Source organism: Hemicordylus capensis, chromosome 3 (genome assembly GCF_027244095.1).
Source record: "Hemicordylus capensis ecotype Gifberg chromosome 3, rHemCap1.1.pri, whole genome shotgun sequence".
In the NCBI taxonomy this organism is placed as follows: domain Eukaryota; kingdom Metazoa; phylum Chordata; class Lepidosauria; order Squamata; family Cordylidae; genus Hemicordylus; species Hemicordylus capensis.
In genome coordinates this window covers 243,879,580-243,906,219 of record NC_069659.1, presented here as the reverse complement: position 1 = coordinate 243,906,219, position 26,640 = coordinate 243,879,580, and the positions used below count along the sequence as shown (strand labels likewise).

The 26,640-nt window shown below is 45.0% G+C and overlaps 1 protein-coding gene across 2 annotated transcripts in view; it reads right to left on the bottom strand.

The window, feature by feature from the left end:
- LOC128350741 (lipase member N-like) overlaps positions 1-26,640 on the bottom strand; it is a 70,659-nt gene that overhangs the window by 22,949 nt on the left and 21,070 nt on the right. For both annotated transcript variants that reach the window (XM_053309374.1, XM_053309375.1), the window contains exons 3-4: positions 14,964-15,087; positions 10,069-10,186 (exon numbers count right to left, since the gene is read on the bottom strand). In XM_053309374.1, coding sequence (XP_053165349.1) covers positions 10,069-10,186; positions 14,964-15,083 — 238 coding nt within the window. In that variant the 5' untranslated portion in view covers positions 15,084-15,087. The remainder of the gene's footprint in view (positions 1-10,068; positions 10,187-14,963; positions 15,088-26,640) is intronic.

Genomic DNA, 26,640 nt, shown 5'->3' with positions numbered 1-26,640 from the left:
CTTGATGCTGGTTAGCCACCATCCTCTCTATCAACTTGAATTACTTTCATTAACTTTCATTAAATTGTTTTAAGGTTTTTATTTTCTGTTTTAACCTGTTTTATGTCGCTGTAAACCACCCAGAGTCAAAAGTTTGGGGTGGTGTATAAATTTGATAAATCAGATAGATAGAAAGACAGACAGGCACAGATAGATAGATCTTGTGCAAACCACAACAAGGGTTGTGGTTTGGTAATTATCTATCACCTAAATTTATCCATCACCAAGGGATCCAGAGTAGACTTCTTAAGAAGGGGTCTAACCACTGCCTCCTTCTAACAAGGTAGTATCCTTCCCTCCCTCAGTGAGCTATGAATGATATCAACTAGGCCAGTGTTCCTGCTAACAGGGATTCCCAGATGTTGTTGTCTCCAATTCCCACAATCCCAAGCAAAACCATTGCAGCTGGGGATTCTGGGAGTTGTAGTCATCAACATCTGGGAATCCTTGTTAGAGGGAACACTGAACTGGGCCAGCCCAAACTATCTCCCTGCAAGATGAAATCATCCACGTTGGGCAAGGATCCAGAGAACAAGTAGTATGTTGTACTGCTCCAAGCATCTTGTGCACATTCTCAGGAATCACAAATTGAAACTGATCCAAACTAATCTTACAGAATCTTACTAATCTTTACATATAAGAACATAAGAATGGCTCTGCTGGATCAGACCCAAGGCCCATCTAGTCCAGCATCCTGTTTCACACACCGGCCCACCAGATGCTGCTGGAAGCCCACAGGCAAGAGTTGGGGTATGCCCTCTCTCCTGCTGTTACTCCCCTCCAACGGGTATTCAGAGGCATCTTGCCTCTGAGGCTGGAGGTGGCCTATAGCCCTCAGACTAGTAGCCATTGATAGACCTCTCCTACATGAAGTTATCCAAACCCCTCTTAAAGTCATCACATCTTGTGACAGAGAATGCATTGTGTGAAAAAGTACTTCCGTTTGTTGGTCATAAATTTCTTGGCCATTAATTTCATGGGATAACTCCTGGTTCTAGTGTTATGTGAGAAGGAGAATAATTTCTCTCTATCCACTTTCTTCACACCAGGCATGATTTTATAGACCTCTATCATGTCTCCCGTCAGTCGTCTTTTTTCTAAACTAAAAAGTTCCAGGAGTTGTAGCCTTGCCTCATAAGGAAGGTGCTCTAGACCCCGATCATCTTGGTTGCCTTATTCTGCACCTTTTCTAGTTCTACAATGTACTTTTTAAGGTGTGGTGAACAGAATTGTATGCAGTACTCCAAGTGTGGCCACACCATAGTTTTGTATAAAGGGTATTATAATATTAACATTTTTATTTTTAATCCGCTTCCTAATGATCCCTAGCATGGAATCGACATTTTTCACAGCTGCCACACGTTGAGTCGACACTTTCAATGACTCCACCATGACCCCATGATCCCTGTCCTGGTCAGTTACCAATAGCTCAAATCCCATCAGCGTATATGCGAAGTGGGGCGGGGGGGGGGGGGTTTGCCCCAATATGCATCACTTTACACTTGCCAACATTGAACTGCATTTGCCATTTTGTTGCCCACTCCCCCAGTTTGGAGAGATCCTTCTGGAGCTCCTCACAATCTGTTTTGGATTTCACTACCCTAAATAGTTTCATGTCATCTGCAAATTTTGCCACCTCACTGCTTACCCTAATGTCCAGATTATTTATGAATAAATTAAAAATCACCTGTCCTAGTACAGATCCCTGGGGGACAACACTTCTTACTTCCCTCCATTGTGAAAACTCTCCATTTATCCCTACACTCTGTTTCCTCTCCTTCAACCAGTTACCAATCCACACATGTACTTGTCTTCTTATCCCATGACTGCTAAGTTTCCTCAAGAGAGTAAACTGCTTCCTCAAACTGCTTTTTTGAAAGCTTTTTGGAAGTCCAGGTATAATATGTCAACCAGATCACCTTTATCCACACACTTGTTGACACTCACAAAGAACTCCAAAAGGTTTGTGAGGCAAGATTTACCTTTGCAGAAGCCATGCTGATCCTCCCCCTGCTGGGCCTGTTCTTCTATGTGCTTTACAATTTTATCCTTGAGAATGCCTTCCATCAATTTTTCTGGAACAGATGTTAAACTAACTGTCTTGTAATTTCTCAGATCGCCCCTGAATCCCTTTTTGAAAATCGGTGTTGCATTTGCTACTTCCCAGTCTTCCAGTACAGAGCCTGATTGTAGGGATGTTATATTATTTTGCAAGGAGGTTTGCAATTTCTAATTTAATTCTTTAAAGACTCTTGGATGGATGTTGTCTGGTCCTGGTGATTTGCTAGTTTTTAATTTTTCCAGACAGTTTAGAACATCATCTCTTGCCACTTCTATTTCACTCTGTTCTTTAGCCTCTGTCCCTGAGAAGCCTGGTTCAGGAATAGGTATATGCTCAGTATCCTCTGCCATGAAGACAGATGCAAAGAACTCATTTAGCTTCCCTGCAACCTCCATATCCTCCTTAATAATCCCTTTCACTCCCTCATTGTCTAAGCGTCCAGTCACCTCCCTGGCAGGTTTCCTGCTTCTGATGCATTTAAATAAGCTTTTGTTATTCCCCTTGATGCTTTTAGTTAAATGTTCATCAAACTCTCATTTCACTTCCCTTATTGTCACATTGCATTTCTTTTTCCAGAGTTTGTGTTACTTTCTGTTCTCTTCATTTGGGCAGGATTTCCATTTTCTGAGGGAAGTCTTCTTCCCCTTTATATCTTCCTTGACTTTGCCTGTTAGCCATGCTGGCATACTCCCGGACTTGGTGGTACCTTCCCTCCTTTTTGGTATACATTCTAACTGGCCTTCTAGTATTGTGATTTTAAGAAAATTCCATGAATACTGAAGTGACTCTCCTGATTTTCCCTTTCAGTTTTCTTTTCACCGAACTCCTCATTTTAGAGAAGTTTTCTCTTCTGAAATTCAAAGTGTCTATGTTAGACTTCCTTGGTGATTCTTGCTCTGCAGTATGGTGAATTTGAATGCACCATGGTCACTGTTCCTTAAAGAGTCCATGACACTGACATCACACACCAAGTCCTGGGTGCCACTCATGATTATGTCTAAGGTTGCCTTCTCTCTGGTTGGTTCCATGACCAACTGTTCTAGGGCACAGTATTAAGTGTATCTAGAAATTTGATCTCTTTGTCATTACTTGACTGTGAATTTACCCAGTCTATGTGTGGGTAATTGAAGTCACCCATCATTACCTCTCCTGTCTCTCCTTGATGCCTCCCTGATTTCCTTCTGAAGCTCCCAGTCACTGTCAGCCGTTTGATTTGGAGGGTGATAGCACATCATCAGTAGCACATTCTGAGCCAGGTCTCACGATCAGTGAGACCTGGTTTCTTCAAGTGAGTGGGGAGAGCGGGCTAAGCTTGCTCGCCCCGCTCATGATCGGGGAGGGAGCCCTGGGAGGCTGGATCAGCCGCCCACACAATTGCCGGCTTCGTGATGGAGCCGGCGGGGGCCCCCACAAGCTCCAGCATGCCCTGTGCGAGCGCACAGGGTATGCTGGTGAGACCCCCAGAGCCAGGAGGGGTCTTTTAGCCTCCCCTCTGGGGGTCTCCTAATGAGTAGCTGCAGCACAAAGCTGCACCGCAGCTACCCACGATCAAATAGCCCGGGTTTGCAGAGCGCTCACTCCACAAACCCAGGCTAAGGGGAGGGGTACTTGAGCGGGTTAACCGCTCAAGAACCACTGGGCTCGCAGCCGAGCCCAGTGGTTCTTACGATCAGCAAAAATCGGGCTAGGCTCTCCTAGCCCGATTTTTGCCGATCATCAGAATAGCCCCATTACTTGTATAGACTTGTATTGTTACCCACAGGGTTTCTGTGGAGGACTCCATTCCACCTAGGTTTTCTACCTTAGATTCTATCCCTTCTTTAACACACAGTGCTACTCCACCTCCAAGTCACCCCTCCCAATCCTTTCTATAGAGTTTATATCCAGGTATAACAGTGTTCCACAGTTCCACCATGTTTCTGTTATGCCCAATATATCAATTTCTCCGTTAGCAACCAAGCACTCCAGTTCACCCATCTTGCCCTGGAGGCTTCTGGCATTGGCATATGAGCACCTAGATGCTGAATCTCTTACCTTGTGTATACTATCTTTCTTTTGGTTCTTTGATCTCTTTGACCAGCTGGCACAGCCTTCTGTCTGCTCTTTATGTGGTTCTATTCTGTCCCTTTCTGTTTCATCTGTATCTTTTACACCCTCCCACTTTAAGGTATGGCATTTGCCAAACTGAGTACTGCCCAGCATCTGTCGGCTGTTCTGCAGGTGTCATTTTAAAAGCTGCTCTGCAACCTTTTTGATTTTAAGCACCAGCAGTCTGGTTCTATCTTGGTTCAAGTGCAGCCTGTCCCTTTGGTACAGGCTTTGCTTGCCCCCAAATGTATCCCAGTGCCAACAAAGCTAAACCCCTCCTCCTGGCACCGATGTCTCATCTACAGATTGAAACCCCTCAGCTCTGCCTGTCTCTCTGATCCTGCACGTGGAACAGGTAGCATTACTGAGAATGCTACCTTGGGGGTCCTGGACTTCAATATGCTCCCTATCAGCCTAAACTTGGCTTCCAGGACTTCCCAACTACATTGCCCTACATTGTTGATGCTGAGGTGCACCATGACAGCTGGCTTCTCCCTAGTGCTGCGTAACAGTCTATCTAGATGCTGCATGATGTCTGCAACCTTTACACCAGGCAAGTGAGTCACTGAGTGGACCACACGCAGTCACAGACACATCTCTCTATACCTCTAATGAATGAATCACCAACTACAAGGAGGCCCCCACCCCCCAGAGGAGTACCCCCTGTGCAAGAGGATCTGGGCTCATCATCCATGGAAGGGGTCCCTTCTAAAGGAGCATTTCCCTCTTCCTCAAACTGATGTTCTCCTTCCCCAAGATCTTCATTGTTCCTGACAGCAGAGGAGCTATCAGCCTTAGAGTGGGATGCCTCTACCACATCCCTGAAGGTCTCATCTGCATGCCTCTCTGCCTCTTTGAGCTTCTCCAGATCTGCCACCTTGGTCTGAAGGGAACGAACTTGGTCCCTGAGAGCCAGGAGCTCCTTGCACCGAGCACACAACCATGACTTCTGCCTATGGAGCAAACAGTTATGCATGTGAAACTCTGTGCAATACACTGCGCCACAGTGTATTGATATCAAACCATTGATATCAAACTGGTTTGATATAAAACTAGTTCGGTTTGAAGGTTCGGGATTGAGCTGAATCACCCCCAGTTCAGCTCAACCCTGGACAGAACACACACACACACCAGTTTGCAGGCTCATTGAGCCTTTAAAAATTTTATTTTAACTTACCCTCTCTGGGGGGCTTCTCCAAGGTGGTGGTGGGGGGTCAGTGGAGGTCCCCCTTCCCCCCATGTGCCTTCCTTTTTTGTAAAAATCACCCAGTTCTGGAGTCTTTGGCCATTTTGGAGGCTGCCGCACATGTGCAGTGGTACCCTGCATGGCCGGATCCCCCTCCCTCCCCCCAGTGTGCCAGCCGTGGCTGTAAGTAGCCACGGCTGACATACAATCAAATAAATGAGGTTAAGGGAGTGCTCGCTGCCTTAGCCTCATTTTAAAAGGAGGCTACTTAGGCAGGTGTGCCTCTGTGTAGCTGCTGAGATAAAGTCTGATCCCAGCGGTTCACACAAACGTGCAAAACTGGGCTGGGCCCCCTTAGCCTGGTTTTGCATGCATGTGTGAATAGCCTCACAGTATTACAAAGAAACATAATGCCAAACAGGCAAGTATGGGGCTGTAACTGAGGATAGGACCATAGCTCAGTGGTAGAGCAAATGCTTTGCATGCAGAAGGTGCCAGGTTTAATGCCTGGCATCTCCAGGTAGGGCTGAGAAAGACTCCTGCCTGAAACCTTGGAGAGCCACTGCCAATCAGCATTGACAATATTGAACTAGATGGACCAGTAGTCTGACTCAGTAGAAGGCAGGTTCCTATGTTCCAAATATATGACAAGCAAAAGCTTCACTTTGCTCAGCCAAGACCACTAACATATTGTAGATTATTTATTTGTAGGTAAGTTTGTTATTGGTTTCAGCAGAGGAAAGTGGATAAGAAAGCTTACTGCTTCCTCCAAACCAGAGAAAGCCAGTGTTGTGTAGTGCTATGCTCAGGAGCATAGTTAGGGAAGCAGAGGCCTGTGTTCACTCACTCCCTGGAGGTTCTGCTGGTTTTGTGGCTCTGTGTGTGTGCGTGTGTGCGCATGCGTAGTCCCTTGCATGTGACATCAAGCACCAAACAATGAAGTATCAGCTGGGAATGAGCTCCGGCCCTCTGGTGCTCTGGCATGTGATGTCACACATAAAGTGTGTCTATTATAGCTTCACCTCTGGTTGGACTGGGAGAGTCAGAGGTTCAGGTCCCTGCTCAGCCATGAAGCTTACAGGGTGACCTTGAAACAGTCACTTTCTGTCAGCCTAGCCTATCTCACAGGGTTGCTGTGAAGATAAAATGAGAAGGGGAAGAGTTGTGTCAGAGTCTGGACTCCTTGGAGTAAGGGAGAGAGAGGACTGCAATAAATAAAACTAGCTTAACCCACACAGAGCATCTGCGTGCTAGTACTTGATTGCTCCCCTCACCCCCCCACAGCCCCCCTTGCCTCAGAGATCTCTCCACCCTCACCTGAGCTGCATTCCTGCTCCTCCTCCTCCATCCGGTTGCTTCCATCCTCCTCACCCCTCTTGGTCACAGCTGCAGCGTTGCTGGTGTCTATTGGCCAAGCTGCAGCTCCATATCACCAGAGACCTCTTCCCCCTCACCTAAGCCCCACTCCTGCTCCTCCCCACAGGAGCAGGAGCAGCAGTAGTTGACCAGTCCCTTCCTTTCTGCCACTGCCATGGTCGCTCATTTCCCTCAGGCTGCTGACAGGCCTGAGTCCATCCCTTGACTGTCTGCCTCCGTCCGCCAATGGCCTCGGTAGCCCCAAACAGCAGCAGTGGTTGAATGAGGCCCTTCCTTGCTGCTAATAGGCACTGCCATGGCCGCTCGTTCCCCTCAGGCCACTTACAGGTTTGGACCCAGCCCTAGCCCTAACCCTTCCTTCTTTCTCTCCTCCCCTCTTTTCTTTTTCTCTCTTCCTCTCTCCTCCATTTGCTCTTCCCCTCTGTCTTTCTTCCCCCCTCTCCCTCCCCCCCTCTCCCTCCCTGAGTTAGCAGATCTTGTTCATCTTGTTTCCTCATCTAATTCACACAACGGCATCCTCCTTCTCCTGAAGGGACTCATTCCTCCCTCACGACCCCTCTCTTCGCAGACCCCTGCCCACTAACCTTTTATGAAATTCTACTTATGGGAATTGAGAAGGCAAAGCATATACTCTTACAATGTCTCCATGACACTGAGCATCAGAATCTTGTTTCTTGGGGAAACAGGACCTGTTCTCCTTTATTTTTTGGGATCATACCCCCTTTGGGGAATAGAGGTGCTAGTTATCTAGCTTCCCAATCCCTACACTTTTTAAAGTTTAGGATGGCATTTACTAGGGCCCGTATGAATGTGCTGCCCTCAGCCCTTTTGGAGAAAAGATTTGATAAGGGATTCCCAGACTCTGGCTTATGCCCTTCTGGTGCAGGCCTCCCTGAAACGGTTTTGCATGTGTTGTTATATTGCTCTTTTTACTGTGATACCAGGAAAGAACTTCTATCCCCTTTGCTAGCGCAATTTCCAGGAAGAGCCAACCCCTTGTATTTGAACTTCTGCCTCGAGGACCAAAATAATGAGGTCACTAAAGTGGTGGCAAAATTCTTTTATGTTGCCATTAGATTAAGATCTTGTTTAAGGTCTAATTTATAGGAGCTTACTGTTTTATTCTGTTTTATTATGTTTACTTTGTATAATATTTTGTTTTAATGCTTTTTTATGTTTTTTGTATGGCCTATGGCTGTAATAAAAATTGATTGATAGTTACTAACCTTTTATATATATATAGATTCCTCTCCTCTACAATCAAGAACATCTTTCTACGAGTAACAGTTGCATTCCAACTGACCTTAACCATCACAAGCTCCTCCTCCCTATATGCATATAGAATCCCCACTGCCCAATCACCACGGTGCCACAGGCTCCTCCTCCCTATCTCTATATGGAATCCCCACTGCCCGATCACCATGGTGCTTCTGCTCTCACAGGCTCCTCCTCCCTATCTGCATATGGAATCTCTGCTGCCCTATCACCATGGTGCTTCTCCTTGCAAACTCTTGTGAGAGCTGCCACACACAGGATTAGCCATGGTTATGCCTTAGAGAATTATATATAGACAGAGATGTTACATTGTTCCCAACATCAGTATGGCACATTCTCCAACCTGAATGTAGGCAGTTCTCTCTCCCTATATAGTAGTATACAACTAAATGGGTGAGTGGTGTTGCCCAGAGCATTTGAAAATATCAAAGCTTTCTCTAGAAAATGAAATGCTTTCTCTGTTCTTTTGCCTGGGTTGCCTAACCACTAGTAGTGGGGTATCATCTGCCTTACTTATCACTGATGCCTTAACACAGGATTTCCTCTTCCTCAAAGTTTCCCAACAAATATCTATCCAACATTTTCTTCAGAGCCTCTCCAAAGGAGGTTGTTGAAGTTACAACCTCCCTAAGTACCATATTTTCTTCCTGAACTGTTCAAATAGCTAGGAATTTTCCTAATGCTTTCTATGGTTGGCTAGCTTGTAATTGTAACAGTTGCTCATTTTAAAGCATTTGATTAGCCCAATGTTCTCACATTTGATCCTGGTGAGATTCTGTAAGTCAAGAAAAAAAGATTTATTTTGAACCTCTTTCTGAAATGGCCAAATAGAGAGGGGAAAGATTGGCTGGCTACACTTATTCTACATCTATTGTGAGGGCTTAGCATCAAAGAATGTCAAAATATTTCACTTTCAGCTACAAGTGGAAGTACTACCATACAGCAGGTAGATGTTATGTGCACATGGAGGTTTGCAAATCCACTAGTGCAGAAGTTAAAATGGGCATCTTAACTTGCAATTTCCACTTACAATGTGTCCTTTAGGCAATATGACTTTTTGAGTATTTTGGACACATCAAGTATTCAAATTCTATCTAGTAAGCCAAATTTCAAAGAAAAACATTTTGGGGATTATTCAAGGTCACTGCGGGAGGTTGAAGAGAGGGACATAGCATTTAGGCTCTACAGCCTATGTGGGACTTTCACATTAACATAATGGGGCCATTTTGGAAAGTGCCCCCCATGGGCCATTGCATGCATGTGAAAGCTGTATCCTGGTGGATTTGCAAACTTCTGTATGCATACATCTACCTGACATATGCTGCTGGTAGCCAGAAGTGAAATGCTAATTGAGATAATGAAAGAAGGCAGATTATAAAAGAAGAGAGAAGGAGACCATAGGAAGCTGGGTGAAAGTGCTGGTGTGGTGACTTTGTCAGTGTGGGCAATGACTATGTCATTTCCTCTCCTACCTTCTCCCTATTAAGACATTACAGACCAGTGCAGCACATGAACCTATCAGAATGGTGGCCATGTAATCATCCATTTGTCTCCAAGGTAACATAGCTTTTTTCAACAAAGTGGCTTTTTCAGTTGATTTAAGTGATTATTGACATCCTGTAATGTTGTTTGTATGCGGTGAAAAAAACACCAGATGGAAACTGCTAGAGGCCCCACTGCTGAAATGCAGGAGTTTGTGAGGCCCTTGCTTGACCCTTAGGGACCTACTTCAATTGTGCATAGCACTTTCAGTAGGGGGAGGGGACTGGTGAAAATTGCAAGCCTCTGTGCTTCAGCAGTGAGTCTGCTAGCAATTTTTTTAAAATTCCTGTATTCCTGCACTGTTAATCAGAATCTCATCCAGTAAAAATTAAGAAGAAATATTTCTCAGTTCCAGAATGCTGAAAGAAAAGACCAAGGACCATGCAGTTCCTAGCATAGGCATATACTAAGTATATACTATACTTACTATACTGCAAATCACAGCTTGGGAAGAGATTGCCACTGTGATGCACAGAGCCTTCTCAAGGCAATGTCCTACCTTTGTTTGCACCATTATCTCTTCCATGAGGTATTCTCAAGACTGTAAGGATATATCCATCTTCTGTCTCAACATGATGCTCTTCACTTGGGTATCCATGATAACGGATAATCTCACTCTGCAAAAACAAACAACAACAAAAAAACCCAACCCCAAAAACATACAAACCATAATCAGTAGACTGAAACTATTCACATGCGCAGACAAAACCGGGTTAAGGAAGCCCATCCTGGTTTTGCCTGCATGTGCGTACTGCCAGGATTGGGCCTGTTCCCGGTGGTGCTTCAGTGGCAAACTCACCTCCATGGCCACCCTCTCCTAGCCCCGTTTCTGTGATTGTCTGCCAGCCAGAGCTGGCAGACTGCAGAGATCTCCGGCAGCTTCAGGGAGGGGAGGGGGGTCCCCATTATTTGAGCTCTAGAGGGTAGGGTGATGTGGGGCGATGCATCCCAGAACCTTGGCCCTCCGAGCTACCAGCAGCATTTGATAGTAATCTGGGCAGCCAATCTGCCTATCGATGAGGACACCTTCAATCATCTGCAGAGAGGCAAGCTCTTTAGGGATCCCTCCCCAATAACCCTCTTGCTCTTTCTCACTGCTCATGAGAAAGGGTTCTCTCTGTACCTAAACAAGGCATCTATTCGCAGGCAGAATTAGTTAAGGAGGCCCAAGACTAAAGAGACCGTGTGCCATTTTTGGTGGCATCTGACTTAGATTCCATCAGTTACCACAATTCTGATATATAGTTGTTTGTCCTCAATTGGTAGGCAATGACCACTAGAATACAATAAAACCTAAGACAGATCAGATGTGTCCTCTTGGGACTTTAAAAAACAACAGCATTCTAGTTCAAAGAAAGGTTGGTGCTTTAATGTTCAATAACTGGGTAATATAGGCAGCTTGTATTTATGTGGCTGACATACCTGAACTAGAAAGGAGCAATTTCTTCTCTTTGTGAAAGGTGAATATTTTGTATATCTTTGCCTGCCCAATACCTGCTGAGTACTACACCCAAACTAAGAGAGCAGTAAATGCCTGCCAACAGGTAGTAATGAGTTGAATAAGAGAAAACAAACTGAAGCTGAATTCAAATAAGATGGAGGTGTTTGGAACTTCTGAGTTTGGGAGTGCCTTTGGTTCAAAGTCCCTCTCCAGTTTCCCATACAGAAGCAACAGCCAGAGAAGCTTTTTATCAGCTTTGGCTGATAGTACTCCACCCATTTCTGGAAATGGATGACCTTAAAACAGTGATGCACATGGTGGTATCCTACTGCAATAGACTCTACATAGAACTGCTTTTGTGTGTAGTCCGGAAACGGCAGTTAGAACAAAATTTGGTAGCCAGGTTGATTTCCAGGGCCATCTGGAAAGACCATATTACTCCTGTCTTAAGGTCATTACACTGGCTACCAATATGTTTCCAGGTGAAATACAAGGTGCTGGTTATTACCTATCACTCTAAATTGCTTAGGCCCAGCACTTTTTCTATATGATCTCCACCATTTGTTGAGGTCATTTGGGGAGGTCTGCCCCAAGTTGCACCAACCTGTTTGGTGGTGACTTGAGATCAGGCCTTCTTTATAGACATCTCTGGGCTTTGGGAAACACTCCTGCTGAGATATGTGGGCTGATATCATTGTTGGCCTTCAAGAGGGCCTTAAAGTCACATTTTTAAAACCAGGCCTTCAGTTCTTTTTTTAATTAGAAAAAATCCCCGTTTTAATAATTTTAAAAGTTGTTTTAAATGGTATTTAAGTTTTCACACCACCTTGAGATAGCTGATAAAGGCAGTATAGAAATGTGACAAGCAACTTAAGAAATAGTGTTGCACCAGTGCAATGAGAGAAGTTGTAAGTGTTGAAGAAGTTTAAAGAGCTGTGCACAGTGCACACTCACCAGTAAAAAATATCTGGGATATGTACAAGATTGCATTGCACAAGGTAACAGGTTCTACAACATTTCAACATCTTCTGATTGTGCAAGAATTAAGGTGTTACTTTCTGAAACAGGGGTTACTTTCTTTGTGCAAACTTTCTTTGTGAGCCAATGAAAATAAGATGCCAATTATACATATGAAGAACAAGTCAGTGACACAAACAAGAAGGGTCGTTACCACTCTGGAATGCCCTGTCTTGAAAGTCTTCCCTTTTGTTGAGATTTCTCAAAGGCTGCAAAAGTTTCCATTCACATTTGATTAAATGATTTGATTAAATGGAGAGCCAGCGTGGTGTAGTGGTTAGAGTGCTGGACTAGGACCAGGGAAACCTGAGTTCAAATCCCCATTCAGCCATGAAACTAGCTGGGTGACCCTGGGCCAGTCACTTCTCTCTCAGCCTAACCTATTTCACAGGGTTGTTGTGAAAGAGAAACTCAAGTATGTAGTAAACCACTCTGGGCTCCTTGGAGGAAGAGTGGGATATAAATGTAATAATAATAATAATAATAATAATAATAATAATAATAATAATAATAGTGGCAAGTGGGCAACAGGACTCAGGATCTTCAGTTGAGCAACCAGGGCTAGAGACTGCAAGGTTACTGGAAGAAACGTTGCTTAACCGGAAAAAAATATACGAAAAGTGCCAACAAGGAAATAATGATCTGCTATTACAAGTCTAGTCCAACTAGAAGAGGTTATTTAAAAAGAATGTACCAAATTTGGAAAGAGAAGCATCCAGATACAGAAATAACAGAACAAAGGCTAGCAGACCAGAGAAGATACATAATAAGTATTCACAGGAGTGGAGCTGGAAGAACTGCAAAGAGCAACACAGGCTCAAGATATGGAAGAAGAATTACCACCAATTGAAGAAGTTGCTCAGGTGCAGGTGGAGGAGGTGTTGGAAATCGAGGATCCCACTGTTACTGAACTGTTTCAAAATCAAAACCAGGCAACCGCCCCTTTGCCTTCACCTCAAAAACCCAAATGCCATTTAACAGAAAAGCAACAAGAACTAAAGCAACAAATAACTGAGCACATGAACCAAACAACCACCAGGGTTCGACTTCCAGCTCTAAAAACAGTTGCCAAAAAACAACTTGCTCAGGCATTAAAAGATGTCAATGCTGCTCTTGCAGAAATAACAACCAAGATTTTGCAAGAAACAAACCAACTAATGTACAGTGCAGCAACAATAACAACACAAGAGCTCGGATATAAAATCAGTGGACCTGTCAAAAAAGAAAGCAGTACATCACCTAAATGGAAGGTTAGATTAGAAAATAAAATCTCCAGGCTTAGGTCAGATGCTAGTAAATTGAAAGATATGAAAGACAAGAAGCTGAAGAATGAAAACACCAAACAGTATCTGATCCAAAAATACCACCTAGATTCAAGGAAAATTAGAGAAGTCCTGGAAATAATAAAGCAGCAAATAACAGCAGTGTCAAAGAAGATTAGCAGATATGAAGCCAGAATTACACAACACAGGCAGAATCTCCAATTCCAGTCGAATCAGAGACATTTCTACCAAAGCATAGAAGGAGAAACTGCAAGAAACGTAGAAACACCAAATAAAGAAGAAACAGTGCAATTCTGGGGGAAATTATGGGACAATCCAATAGATTATAATAAAAAAGCAGGCTGGATGAAAGAGGTCAAAATATGTAACCAACAAATGCAAGATCTAATAATAACACCAGAATTAATAAGTGAAAGAGCAAAGGAAATTAAAAATTGGACTGCTCCAGGCGACGATGAACTGCATGGCTTTTGGCTTAAACACCTAACAAGCCTTCATAAACAACTATCAAAACAGTTCAATCACATTTTGCAAGGAGGTGAACAATGGCTAACAACTGGGAAAACTCATCTCATTATGAAAGACCCAGCAAAAGGTGCAGTTCCAAGTAATTATAGACCGATAACCTGTCTGCCAACCATGTTCAAATTATTAACTGGAATAATAGTAGATGAAGTGATGCAACACTTATTAACTAACAAACAGCTTCCAGTTGAACAGAAAGGAAATTGCCTGAACACCAGAGGCACAAAAGACCAGCTGCTGATTGACAAAATGATTTTAGAAAACTGCAAGAGAAGAAAAACCAATCTAAGTGTTGCATGGACTGACTACAAGAAAGCCTTCGATTCATTGCCTCACACATGGATACTAAAATGTTTAGAAACAACTGGTGTCAGCAAAAACATTCAGATATTTATTTTTTTTAAAAGCAATGAGCATGTGGAGTACACAGTTAACAATCAGTGGAGAGACACTTGGACAGGTTAGCATTAGAAGAGGCATTTTCCAAGGGGACTCACTATCCCCTCTATTGTTTGTAATCGCCATGACCCCACTTTCACAAATACTAAACAAAACAGGCCTCGGATACTGGGATCAGCCTATATTTTGCGACGATATCTATAATAACCAACAGTATTGATGATAAAATTCAGCCATCCCAGGTCCTTGGGAAGGACTCGATGTCTGGATAAAACAAACCAGTCAATAACACCTGTCTGACTGTGTAAACAAGAAATAATAATAATAATAATAATAATAATAATAATAATAATAATAATAATAATAATAAATTGGAGGCTAATTGAGTGAAATGTTAGCATTTGGTTTTTTAATATATTTCATTTTTATGATATTGTTCTGTTTTATTTCATGCAAAAGCTATGTTCTATACTATGTGTGTTGCCTATTTATATGCAAAGTATAGTGGCTGGCCAGTGCCACTACTGCCTGGTCCTGGAGTACATGTGTGATTAGGAAGAAGTATTTATATTTTACCAGTTCTACATGAGTGCCTCCATGGAATAAAAGATTTTCAGAAACTTACATGTGGAAGTGACATCATCTGAACCATCCCTAGAGTGATTCTTCTTTTTCATCTACCTTACATTTATGGTATCAGCTACTAAAAATACAGAGATCAAAACTTACAGCATTCATAAAGCACTCAGGATCCACTGTATGTTCAGTCAAAGGTTCTGAAGTTCTTAATTTTTGCAAGCCAAAAATTCCTTGAGAAAAACACACTACTATTAGAAAACTCCACATCATCAACCTGTAAAAAACAAACAAACAGTTATTTATAAATAAGAATGTTGTGGACCATCATAATTTGGGCTTTACAAAAAGCTGAATCAACCATGATAGGCCTTTAGCGATCTGTCAGCAGCGATGAACAGATGCTGAGCTTTCACCAACCAATAATGACCATCAGAATGAAATGTTCTTCAGAGGGATGTGCGAAAAGTTTCGGGTGTTTTGTAGCCAAAATGAAACACCTGATGGCCAAATCAGGATGTTTGGGAGCCGAAACGAATCGCCCCTGTTTTGGCTCCGAAAGATTTGTAGTTTCGGCCCTCCATGTTGCAATTGCTGAAAGTGCTTCTTCTTTCTCCTCCATTTTGAGTTCTGATGTCAGTTTGAATTTCCCGCCTTTCAGCCTTCCATTGACTTCAATTGCAAAGGTCCTATCTGCAGAGGATGCCCAAATTTGGCTCTGCAGGAGCCAAATTAACCCCACATTGGCCAGGGAGGTGGAGGAAGGGGCAAGGGTGGGGGGATTTTTTGGAGGGGTTTTGCACCAGGGTATTTATTGGGGCTGCAGGTGCCATTTCTGGTGACGCAGTGGTAAAACTGCCGCCCTGTAACCAGAAGGTTACAAGTTCAATCCTGACCAGGGGCTCAAGGTTGACTCAGCCTTCCATCCTTCCGAGGTCGGTAAAATGAGTACCCAGAATGTTGGGGGCAATATGCTAAATCATTGTAAACCGCTTAGAGAGCTTTGGCTATAGAGCGGTATATAAATGTAAGTGCTATTGCTATTGCTATTGCTATTTCTTCCTTTCTGCTGCCTCGTGTGGGAGAAGAGTGCTTGCTTAGCCTTGCTGCCCCTATTTTGCTCAGCATTGCTGCTGTGACGTTATTGTTTAGCATTGCAGCCATTGCTCAGACTCACTGGAAGCCTGCCTTTTCTCCTGCATTTGCAGCCTTTTTTTTGAGAAAAAAGGAGGAAAATTTCTTTTAAAAATTTTTTGAAAAAATTTCTGCCTTGCTATCAGCCTGCTGCCTGTGCCATTCTCTCCTGCATTTTTTTTTTTTGAGAAAGAGAGAATTGGTAGGAAAGATTTTTTTTATTTTTTTTAGTTGTTTCTGATTTTTTAAAAACTTCTTCCTGCTGCTGAGAGAATCATCTCTGCTGCCTGCCTGTGCAAGCAGCTAGCCACACCACCTGTGCCCAGCCAGCAGCTGCCACCACCCCAGATTTTCCAGAGAGGCTTGCCTTTTTCCCCATCTGAAGAAGAGGAAGACTGAAGAAAGACTGACCAGACCCTCAGAAGCGGGCTACAGAGACCCAGCGTTTGGAGAAGCCTTTGAGACTGAGTGAGTAGATGAGATTTTCAATGACAAACCATGAATCCACTCTCATCTGCTACCAGAGAATCTATACCCAGAACACCTCAGAAACAACAAAATTTAATACCCCATGGGTTAGCAAGGAGAAGGGTTAATACAGAGGGTAGCCCGCCTCTTGCAGGACAGTGTGAGAGTTGGGAAAGGTAGTATAAATAGGGTTGCGATTCATTCAGTCCCAGTGTGGGTGGGATTGTGAGCGCGCGCACACAAACAGCCTTGGTTTAGACTCTTCCTAGGCCATGCCAATTGCCCTTTCTGTGATTGATGCGGGATTTTTTATTTTTATTTTTTTTTTGCATGCCCTCCTTAATTGGCTGTGTAGAGGCATGGTTTTGCTCTCATCAGGAAGGCTCCTAATTTGATAATTTCAGCTCATTGGCTCTTCATGAAAACTATTATTATTATCATTATTAATTCAATTTATTTATTTATTTATTTATTTATTTATTTATTTATTTATTTATTGTTGCATTTCTATACCGCCTTTCGTTAAAAGACAACCCCAAGGCGGTTTACAAAAGTTAAAAACAGACAATAAAAACATCAAGCTAAAAAATATTAAAACATATAAAAAAGAGGCATAAAAACAATACAAGTAAAAACACACAGAAGCAGCAATAAAACGATTATGTAAAAGCCTGGGTAAAAAGCCAAGTTTTAACAAGCTTTCTAAAAACCATGATGGAGTCCGAAGAGTGAATGGCCACTGGGAGAGCATTCCAGAGTCTGGGAGCAGCAACAGAGAAGGCCCTGTCCCGAGTGCACGACAGCCGGGCCTCTCTCATTGTCGGCACCCGGAGCAGGGCCCCCTCAGATGTCCTCGTCAAGTGGGCACCAACCCTTGGGAGCAGGCGGTCCCTCAAATACCCCGGGCCCAAACCGTTAAGGGCTTTAAAGGTCAAAACCAGCACCTTGAATTGGACGCGGAAACGAACCGGCAGCCAGTGCAACTCTTTCAGAATGCGGGTGATGTGCTCCCAACGGGCAGCTCCGGATAACACCCTCGCTGCCGCGTTTTGCACTAGCTGCAGTTTCCGGATATTCTTCAAGGGCAGCCCCACGTAGAGCGTGTTACAGTAATCCAGACGCGACGTGACTAAGGCATGGGTAACCGTGGCCAGATCTGCCTTCTAGAGAAAGGGACGCAGCTGGCACACTAGCCGAAGCCGTGCAAAGGCACCCCTGGCCACCGCCTCCACCTGAGCTTCCAAAAGCAGAGTCGGGTCCAGTAGTACCCCCAAGCTGCGTACTGGATGGGGTTGCAGGGGAGTGCAACCCCATCCAGAACAGGTAAGATCTCCTCATCCCGATTGGCTCTCCTACTGACCAACAGTACCTCCGTCTTATCCAGATTCAATTTCAGTTTATTAGCCCACATCCAGCCCATCACGGCCTCCAGCCCCCGATTCAGGACATCCACCGCCTCCCTAGGATCAGATAACAAGGAGAGATAGAGCTGGGTGTCATCCGCATATTGCTGACAACTCAGTCCAAGTCCCCGGAAGACCTCTCCCAGTGGCTTCATGTAGATGTTAAACAGCATGGGGGACAAGACCGATCCCTGCGGGACCCCACAGGCCAACGGCCACAGGACCGAGCAGTAGTCCCACAGTACCACCTTCTGGGCCCTCCCCTCAAGAAAGGACCAGAACCACCACAATGCAGTGCCTCCAATCCCCATACTCGAGAGGCGGTCCAGAAGGATACCATGGTCGATGGTATCGAACGCCGCCGAGAGGTCCAGCAGAACCAACAGGGACGCACTCCCCCCATCTAGTTCCCGACGTAGGTCATCCACTAGAGTGACCAAGGCAGTCTCAGTCCCATACCCGGGGCGGAAGCCAGATTGAAAAGGGTCCAGATAATCCGTATCATCCAAGACCCTCTGCAGCCGGGACACCACCACACGCTCTATCACCTTGCCCAAAAAGGGAAGGTTAGACACAGGCCTATAGTTGTCCAGGTTGGAGGGATCAAGGGAGGGCTTCTTTAATAGTGGTCTTACCACTGCCTCTTTGAGGCACGATGGCATCCTGCCCTCCCTTAATGAAGCATTAATGATCACCTCCAACCATCTGCCTGTCCCCTCCCTGGGAGCTTTTATTAGCCATGAAGGGCAAGGGTCAAGAGCGCACAAAGTTGCCCGCACACTGCCCAGGATCTTGTCCACATCCTCAGGCCGCACCAACTGAAAAGAATCCAACACAACGGGATCAGATGGTACCAGAGGCACGTCTGCCGGAACTGCCAAAACTCTGGAGTCCAAATCGGAACGGATGTGAGCGACTTTATCTGCAAAGTGACAGGCAAACTGATCACAAAGAGCTGTAGATGACTCCTCCCCCATTGCAAATGAGATTTTCAATGAGACACCATGAATCCACTCTAATATGCTATCATAGAATCCACACTCAATACCTCAGAAACAACAGAACCCTGTACCCCATGGGTTAGAAACCCATGGGGGTGGTTGGCACCCTATGTGCACTACACCACCACTCGCTCTGGGCCACCCCAGCACCCCCCAAGTGCACTTATGGGGCTGCTGAAAGCTCCATTATAACTTATTATGAGGAAAAACCTTAAAGACGCGTAAAGTTCAACAATTAACCAAAAATCACCCTTTCCCCCAATTCCTTTCAAATAATTCAGGTAGCTTCCTTGCCCACCCTAGGAACTACCACCCACCACACTCCACTCTACGACACCCCTTTCCCCCTGACGTGAAGCTATACATTTGCTGCAATCCTCATTATTCTCTATGAGGAATTCAAAAATACTTTAACAATTCACCAATAATCAGAGGAGTGTCAAATTGCCTTGGGATTTTTTGGGTGGTAGGCACCCCTACCTGTCTACCACCCACCCCGCTTTTGTGCCCCTAGGTGCTCCACAATAGGGGATATGGACTGGTTCGGGTCCCATTATAGTCTATGAGAAAAAGAATTAAAAATATTTCAAATATTCTTAAAAATCATAGGGGTGTCTGATTGCTTCAGGGTTTGCATAGTTGTTGGCAACGATGGGTGCTCCACAATAAGGAATAATGGCCTGGTTCGATTCCCATTATATCCTATGAGAAAAAAATAAAAATAATTTTCAAAAATTCATTAAAAATCGTACGAGTGTCCGATTGCTTTGGGGTTTGGGTGACAGGTACCCCTGGGTGCCAGCTACCATCCTAGCTACTTTTTGAGATCTGAACCTGTTCGGTTCGGATCCGAACCAAACCAGGGGGTGGTTCGGACAAAACCAAAACCGAACCACCCCCTCCTGGTTCGGACCCGGTTCGGATCCGAACCAAACCAGACGAACCGGTTTTGTGCACATCCCTAGCGACGGAGCAAAAACTGAAGCATTACCCCTCCCCCTTCACTTTAAAGAGGCACAAATCTTGCTTAAAGCAGGAGAAAATGTTTCTCCAGGAACATTCCACCACTGAGTGGGGGGTGGGGATGGGATGTTTCCAAGTGCATTCACCGTCCTGACTCTGTGTATAAAGAGATTTTACCAAAAGCCCGCTCAGGAAGAGGGGGCAAAATATGGGAGGGTAAAAGGTGATTGCTTCATTAAAAACGCAGCAGACAAAGATCTGACTCAAGCCAACTTATCTATTGGAAATGGGAACTTTGAAAAGTGCTATAGGCTGCTGTCACCGTGAAATGGTATATTTCTGTGTGCAGACTTTCTGCCATGATCTCTCCTATCCATATTCTCCCTCCCTGGCATGTTGCCCGGCTTTGCATTACAATGTTTTTTTATTTGCAAAGAAACCTTCACATTGCCAGACTGAGGGGCTCCCTTCCCACCTTTGCATTCCCCACCCCTCCACCTTCACCCCACATGCCATTTGCACTCACCACCACCAGATCTTCTTCTAGGAGACAACTCATGCTGCATAGATGGGTGGGGGAGTCTTTTGCAGAAAGGGAGGGAGCTGTGCAGGAAGAGTCCACTCCGGATCACCTCTCCAAATGCCTCTCTCGGATTCCGAATTCATTCTAACTCTTTTAGTGAAGGTCTCAAGGAAGCCAAAGACCCCTTTTTGAAATACTGTGCGGAAGCTGGGAGGACACCATAGACTTGCTTTTGGAATGAATGCGAACGCCAGGCTGCTGACTGCCTCCTCAGCTCCACTCCATGTGCTGCAGCCTGCAGGCATGTGCTGAACCAGCGGGTGGTGGCAGGTGGCTCAATCAGCTCTGGGCGCTCTCCACCAGCCAATGCGAGCGCCCACCTGCCATGCCACCTAGGGATCGAATGTGAGCCTATGTGCCTGCACGAGAGGGGGGCGAGTCAAGTTGGGGGTGCCAGAAGGTCTGGCTGCCACTGCCGGAGCCAGAAAAGAGATGCTGGAACAGCGGGGGGGGGTGCTTGCCTCTAATTTGTGGAGTGGGGCAGGCAAGTTGTGCCCCCCAAGTGGTGCCCTGAGCACATGCCCTGGCTGCCCCACCCTGAATACATCACTGAATGGAGGACAGTATCAGTCAGGATGGAGAAGCTGCACTGAAAAGTGCAGGTGACAAGGTGCAGAAGAAGGAAACAAGAGCTTGTTCCCGCTGTAAGAAAGAGGGGCATTTAAAGAAAGACTGCTCCACATGGAAGGCAGAACAAGTGAAACTACAAAGTCTCCACAAGCACTTAAGCTAAAGCAAAGACTACAACTAGTGATAAAGAACAATGGAGCAGATACTTCAAAACAGCACAGCGTAACTCATCTCAGGGCTGGTGCATTGACTCTGGTGCAACTAGTCACATGACCAGCAATATAAACTTTTCCACAGAATCGGACTTAAGTAAAAAAGAAAAGGTTTATCTTGCAGATGGGAGCAGTATAACTGCAGAGAGAATTGGACAAGGATTTCTAAACTGCACCAAGACAGATGGGGACATCCTTGCTATTCCAGTAAAAGATGTGCTATATGTTCCTGACTTGGAATTTGGCCTTTTATTGGTTAAGCGGATGGCAACCAAAGGACTTACCATTAAGTTCCAGAGTAATGAGTGCACAATCCAAGTGGGGACAAAAACCTTGGCCAGAACAATTGCAGATGAACACCTGTATTGCTTAAGCACAGTGACGGAGCAGATGAAGCTCACCACACATAAGCAACATGACAACTGCATTCACCTATGGCACTGGCGTCTCAGCCATAGGCACCCTGAAAGTGTAAAGGAACTGGTGAAACAGCGCCTGACAAAAGACCTTGTGATGTCACCCGGTCCAGTGACTATGAATTGTGGCTTCTGTATCAGAGCTAAGGCTACAAAAGCAACACTTCCCAAAGCGATCCAAACCAGAGCTTCAAAACCACTTGATCTCATACACATTGATATATGTGGGCCGATGCAAGTACCAACACCTGGAGGCAACAGATACATAGTGACCTTTATAGACTTCTCAAGATATTCAGACACCTATCACATAAAGCACAAGGATGAAGTGTTAGAAAAGCTATAAGACTATGTATTTATGGCATAACAGATTTGAGGGCAAGCCACTTATACTTTGGTCTAACAATGGAGGTGAGTTCACAGGAAAGAAAAATGAGGACTTCTTAAGAGCTTGTGGAGTGGAGCATCACAAAACTGTCCTGTACATGCCCAAACAGTGGCAGAATGCAAAAATAGGATCCTAACAGAAGTGATTAGATGCATGCTGACAGATTCAGGTCTACCTGAAAGATACTGGGGAGAATCAGCAATCAAAGCTACGTATTTGCAAAACCGATACTTCTCCACAACAGTGAAGAATACCCCATATGAACTGTGGTATGAATAAAAACCCAGTGAAGGACACATTAAATTATTTGGGTGCAGAGTGTACATATACATACCAAAAGACAAATGTACCAAGCTGCAAAACAAGGAAGTGGAAGAAATTCTACTTGGCTACAATGGATGCTACAAAGGATACAGATTTCTAGACTCAAACACAGATAGAGTGACTATTGTAACAGTGTGACATTTGAGGAAAGCTTTGTTGATGATGTTATGACTAGAGATGTGTGAACCGCCCTGAGCCATTTTGGAAGGGCGGTATACAAATCAAATTAATAATAATAATAATAATAATAATAATAATAATAATAATTAATAGTCCTATATAATAAAAGGCTAAGTGAGTGGCCGTGGCCTTGGAACGTTGGGGATCTGCGTCCCTGCCTCCCTGGGCTGTTCTGGGCCTGCGCTTTGCGCAGGCCCAGAACAGCCCAGGGGAGTCCGGACCCCCAACGCCAGAGTTTCTAAGCCACTAAACACTCGACCTCCGGCCGTCGCCCGCCCGCCCGCCCGCCAACAACGTTCCAGGCCCACCGGCGGCCATTTCACCCCTATCCCCGGCCCGACATGCGTCCGGATCGCTGTCTGCCTGCCCGCCCACCATCACTGCCCTAGCCACCAAACACTCTACCTCCTGCCACCGCGGCCATTACGGCCGAATCCCTGTCTGCCCGCCCACCCACCCTCCATCACTGCCCCAGACCCACCCACGGCCATTACGGACCAATCCTGGGTGGTCCTTATATGGCCCCACGAGCGGCCATTTCCCCCCAACACTGTCGTTGGCCGCCCGCCCGCCCGCCCTCCCTCCCTCCCAAATGCCGAGCCCTCCTTACCCCAACCATGTCCGTCGGCCGCAAAACCTGTCAAATGCAGAGAAACTGAGGAGCTTGCAAGCACAGCTCCTCTCTTTGGAATGGCTCTGCCCGAACTGACACTATGGCCGTAAAGGACGCAATAGGTGTCCTTTGCGTCCAAACTGACAGTATGGCCAGAGGCTCTGCAAGACAGAGGAGCTCTGCTTGCGAGTTCCTCTGTTCCTCTAAATTTAAGGAGTTTCAGGCTGAAATTGACCAGTCCTTCGCCCGAGGGACACGGCCGGGGCGAAGGACTCTCCTCATGGGAGGGCGGGCGGGGAGGCAGCGCTGGCGGCTTCGTGGGCTAATTTGGCCCACCAACAAGATTCCAAACTTCAGAGGATGGGCAGCCGGGAGGGCAGCGGAGCCAGCGGCAACAGCACCGTTACCATGGGCCGATCTGGCCCGGAGTACCACACAAGCACACACACACACACACACACACACACCCTCAAATCACATAAGGTATCAAGCACCGGCCATGTCCAACGTCCCACCCCCACACACGTGTCAAATGCCCCTTCACAGGTTCACTCGGAGTAACACACAAGCATACATCCCACCTCAAATCAAATAAAGTTTCAAACAATGGCCATGTTCTCCCCCCCCCAACTGTCAAATGATCGTCCACAGCCACCTTTCCCTCCCCCTCTCCCCGGCCAGCCAATAGCAAACTCCAACAATGCTGCTCCCCTCCCCCAGCAGTCAAAGGCGGGGAAAAAGGCACCATAAATAACGGTGGTGCTTTGAAGAGAAGCAGACCAAGGGTCATTGCTAAAACCGCAGAGGAGCAGACGATATCTGCTGTCTCAGAGGAGAAATTAAAAGAAGGGAAGTTATTAAACAATATTCCAAAAAACCCATAAATATTGTTGAATGCCCATGAGGGCACAAAACCCCAGGCCTTCATACGTCTATTTAGATATTGTTCAGTGCCCATGAGGCGACAAAATCCTAGGCCATTCCTACAGAAGGAGCAGAAGAAAAAAACAAAGCTTGCCAAACAAAATCCCAGGCCATTCATATATAGAGAGATATTGCTGAATGCCCGTTAGGGGACAAAATCCCAGGCCATTCATATATTGACTAGGGGAAAAAAAGAAACACTTGCCAAACATAAATCAACCTGCCTTGCAGCCCAGGCCATAACACACCATAACTACTACTTACAAACAGAAAACACTACAGCACTTAAGGCCAAATACAACATCACTGCCAATACCACACAGAGGCAAACAATATCTGCTTCCTCAGAGGCTCACAGAGGTGAGGAGAAATAACTTGAGCAGTGAAGGAAAGAAACAACAACAAACGAAGCTAAGGAGAAGCTTAAAGGAGGACAGTTGTTGAAGTTTAAAAAATACCCAGAAATATTGTTGAATGCCCATGAGGGGACTCAATCCCAGGCCATTCATACATATTGAGAACTAGAAGGAAACGAAGAATATCTTGCCAAAAAATAATATACCAGCCTTGCACGCCAGGCCATAAGATACCACAAGTATTAATCTAAAACATTAAAAACATCAGCACTTAAGGCCAAAAACTACATCACCGCCAAGACTGCACATAAACAAACCAAAAAACAATAAAGACAGAAAGAAGAACATACATAGATTTCCAAACAGACAAAGATGGCCACCCAAAAACAGCAGCAGAACAAAAAAATCAACCCAAAAAGTAAAAATCAGCAAATAAAAGAGGGTCAAGATATCAGGGAAGAGACAATAGCACACCAAGCACAGCTGAACCAAAGAAAAAATGCAAGAGAAAAACAAAGACAAACAAATAGAACAGAGGAGCAGAAGGAATTTGATAAACTCAAAAAAGCACAAAGGCGCAACCCAGAAAGAAGAGCAACCCAGACCCCCGAGGAGCAACACAGACAACGTAAACAACATGCCGAAAAAGAAAGGGCAAGAATGAGAAAGCAGACTATGGATAAACAACATATAGATCAACAGCACGTGGCCCTTGAACAAAGAGTCCATAACCAAAAACAAAGGGCAACATTGCATACAACTTCAATTCCATATGACACCACACATATTATGGAATACAATATTGAACCACAGACAGTCGGAAAATCAGAACAGAGGAAAAACATCAACCAGAAAAATTACAAGAAGCAAAGCCATGACCTAGCACAAGCAATAGATCACATTAAACAGTGCAGACAGAAAAACACGGCTATCAGAAAACAGAAAGATAGCCAGAAAGACAAACACATAAAACAAATACAACAAAGCACAGAGGAACAGGATATCCAGGGAGAAACTAAAGCAAAGCAGGAACAGAGGAAACAAAAAAGGGCTGCAAGAGAGAAACAAAGACGAGCAGATAGAACAGATGAACAAAAGAAAAATGAGCATCACAAAAGAACACAAAGATTGAAAAATAAAAAAACAAGCCAGACTCCAGAAGAAAGACAATTTCAACAAAGACAAAACGCAGAAAAACAGAGAGCCAGAAGACAGGAACAACGACACCAACTGACCAATAAGAAAAGATTTGAAACCCAAGAAACACAAAAACCAATAGACACAGCAGCCATCCTACAAGACATAGCAAATATTAGAGAGAACAACATAAAACCGCACACATGTGGCAAATTAGATCAAAGATGTGAATTCTGTAATGCAAAACATTTTGAGGGAGAAAGACCCGCAGATCAAAAATTTACACATTGCTGCTCAAAGGGAAAGGTTAATCTGCCCCCCATTAAAACAAACCCGCTCATCCAGCAACTTATGACAGGACAACATCAATACAGCACTAACTTCAAAGAGAATGTGCGATCAATCAATAGCACTCTCGCATTTGCCTCCATGGGAGCAAACATTGTACCACCACCTGGCCATGGGCCGTACTGCTTCTGGATACACGGCTCAATATGCCACAGAACAGGCACACTGCACCCACAGCAGGGCCAAGACAGACAATTTGCCCAGTTATACATCTTAGACCCCACTGAGGCCACAGAAAGAAGATTAGAAAATAAATCAAATACAAAAATAAAGCCACAACTAATGCAAACACTAAGTACACTTATGGCAGAGAACAATCCCTTTGCTGAAGCTTGCAAAATGCTACACCAAGTAGAGACAGAGTGCCAAGAGGATGCAAACCAGATAGGCGATGCAATAAAGGAAGTGACCTTAACAATAGGGATGTGCAAAAAATTTCGGGCACAGAACGATCTGTGCCCGAAATGAAAAATTTCGGGTGATTCGGGGCCGAACCGAATCACCCCCGAAGCCCCCCGAATTTTTTCGGGCACGAGCCGAATCACCCGAATTTCGGGCACAAAAAATTCGGGTGATTCGGTTCATGGTTGATTTTTGGTGAATTTTTAAAGTTTTAGTGACTTTGGGGCAGTTCGGGGGCATAGCATGGGATTTGGGCAAAAGGAGTGGGGTGGGGTGGTAGTGCCTAATGGGTGCAGGCTACCACCCCAATTTCAGGGGGATTGGGCAAAGGGCTGATTTTTGGTAAATTTCTGAAAATTTCATGTCTTTGGGGCAGATTGGGGCATATTGGGGCAGAAAGTGGGGGCT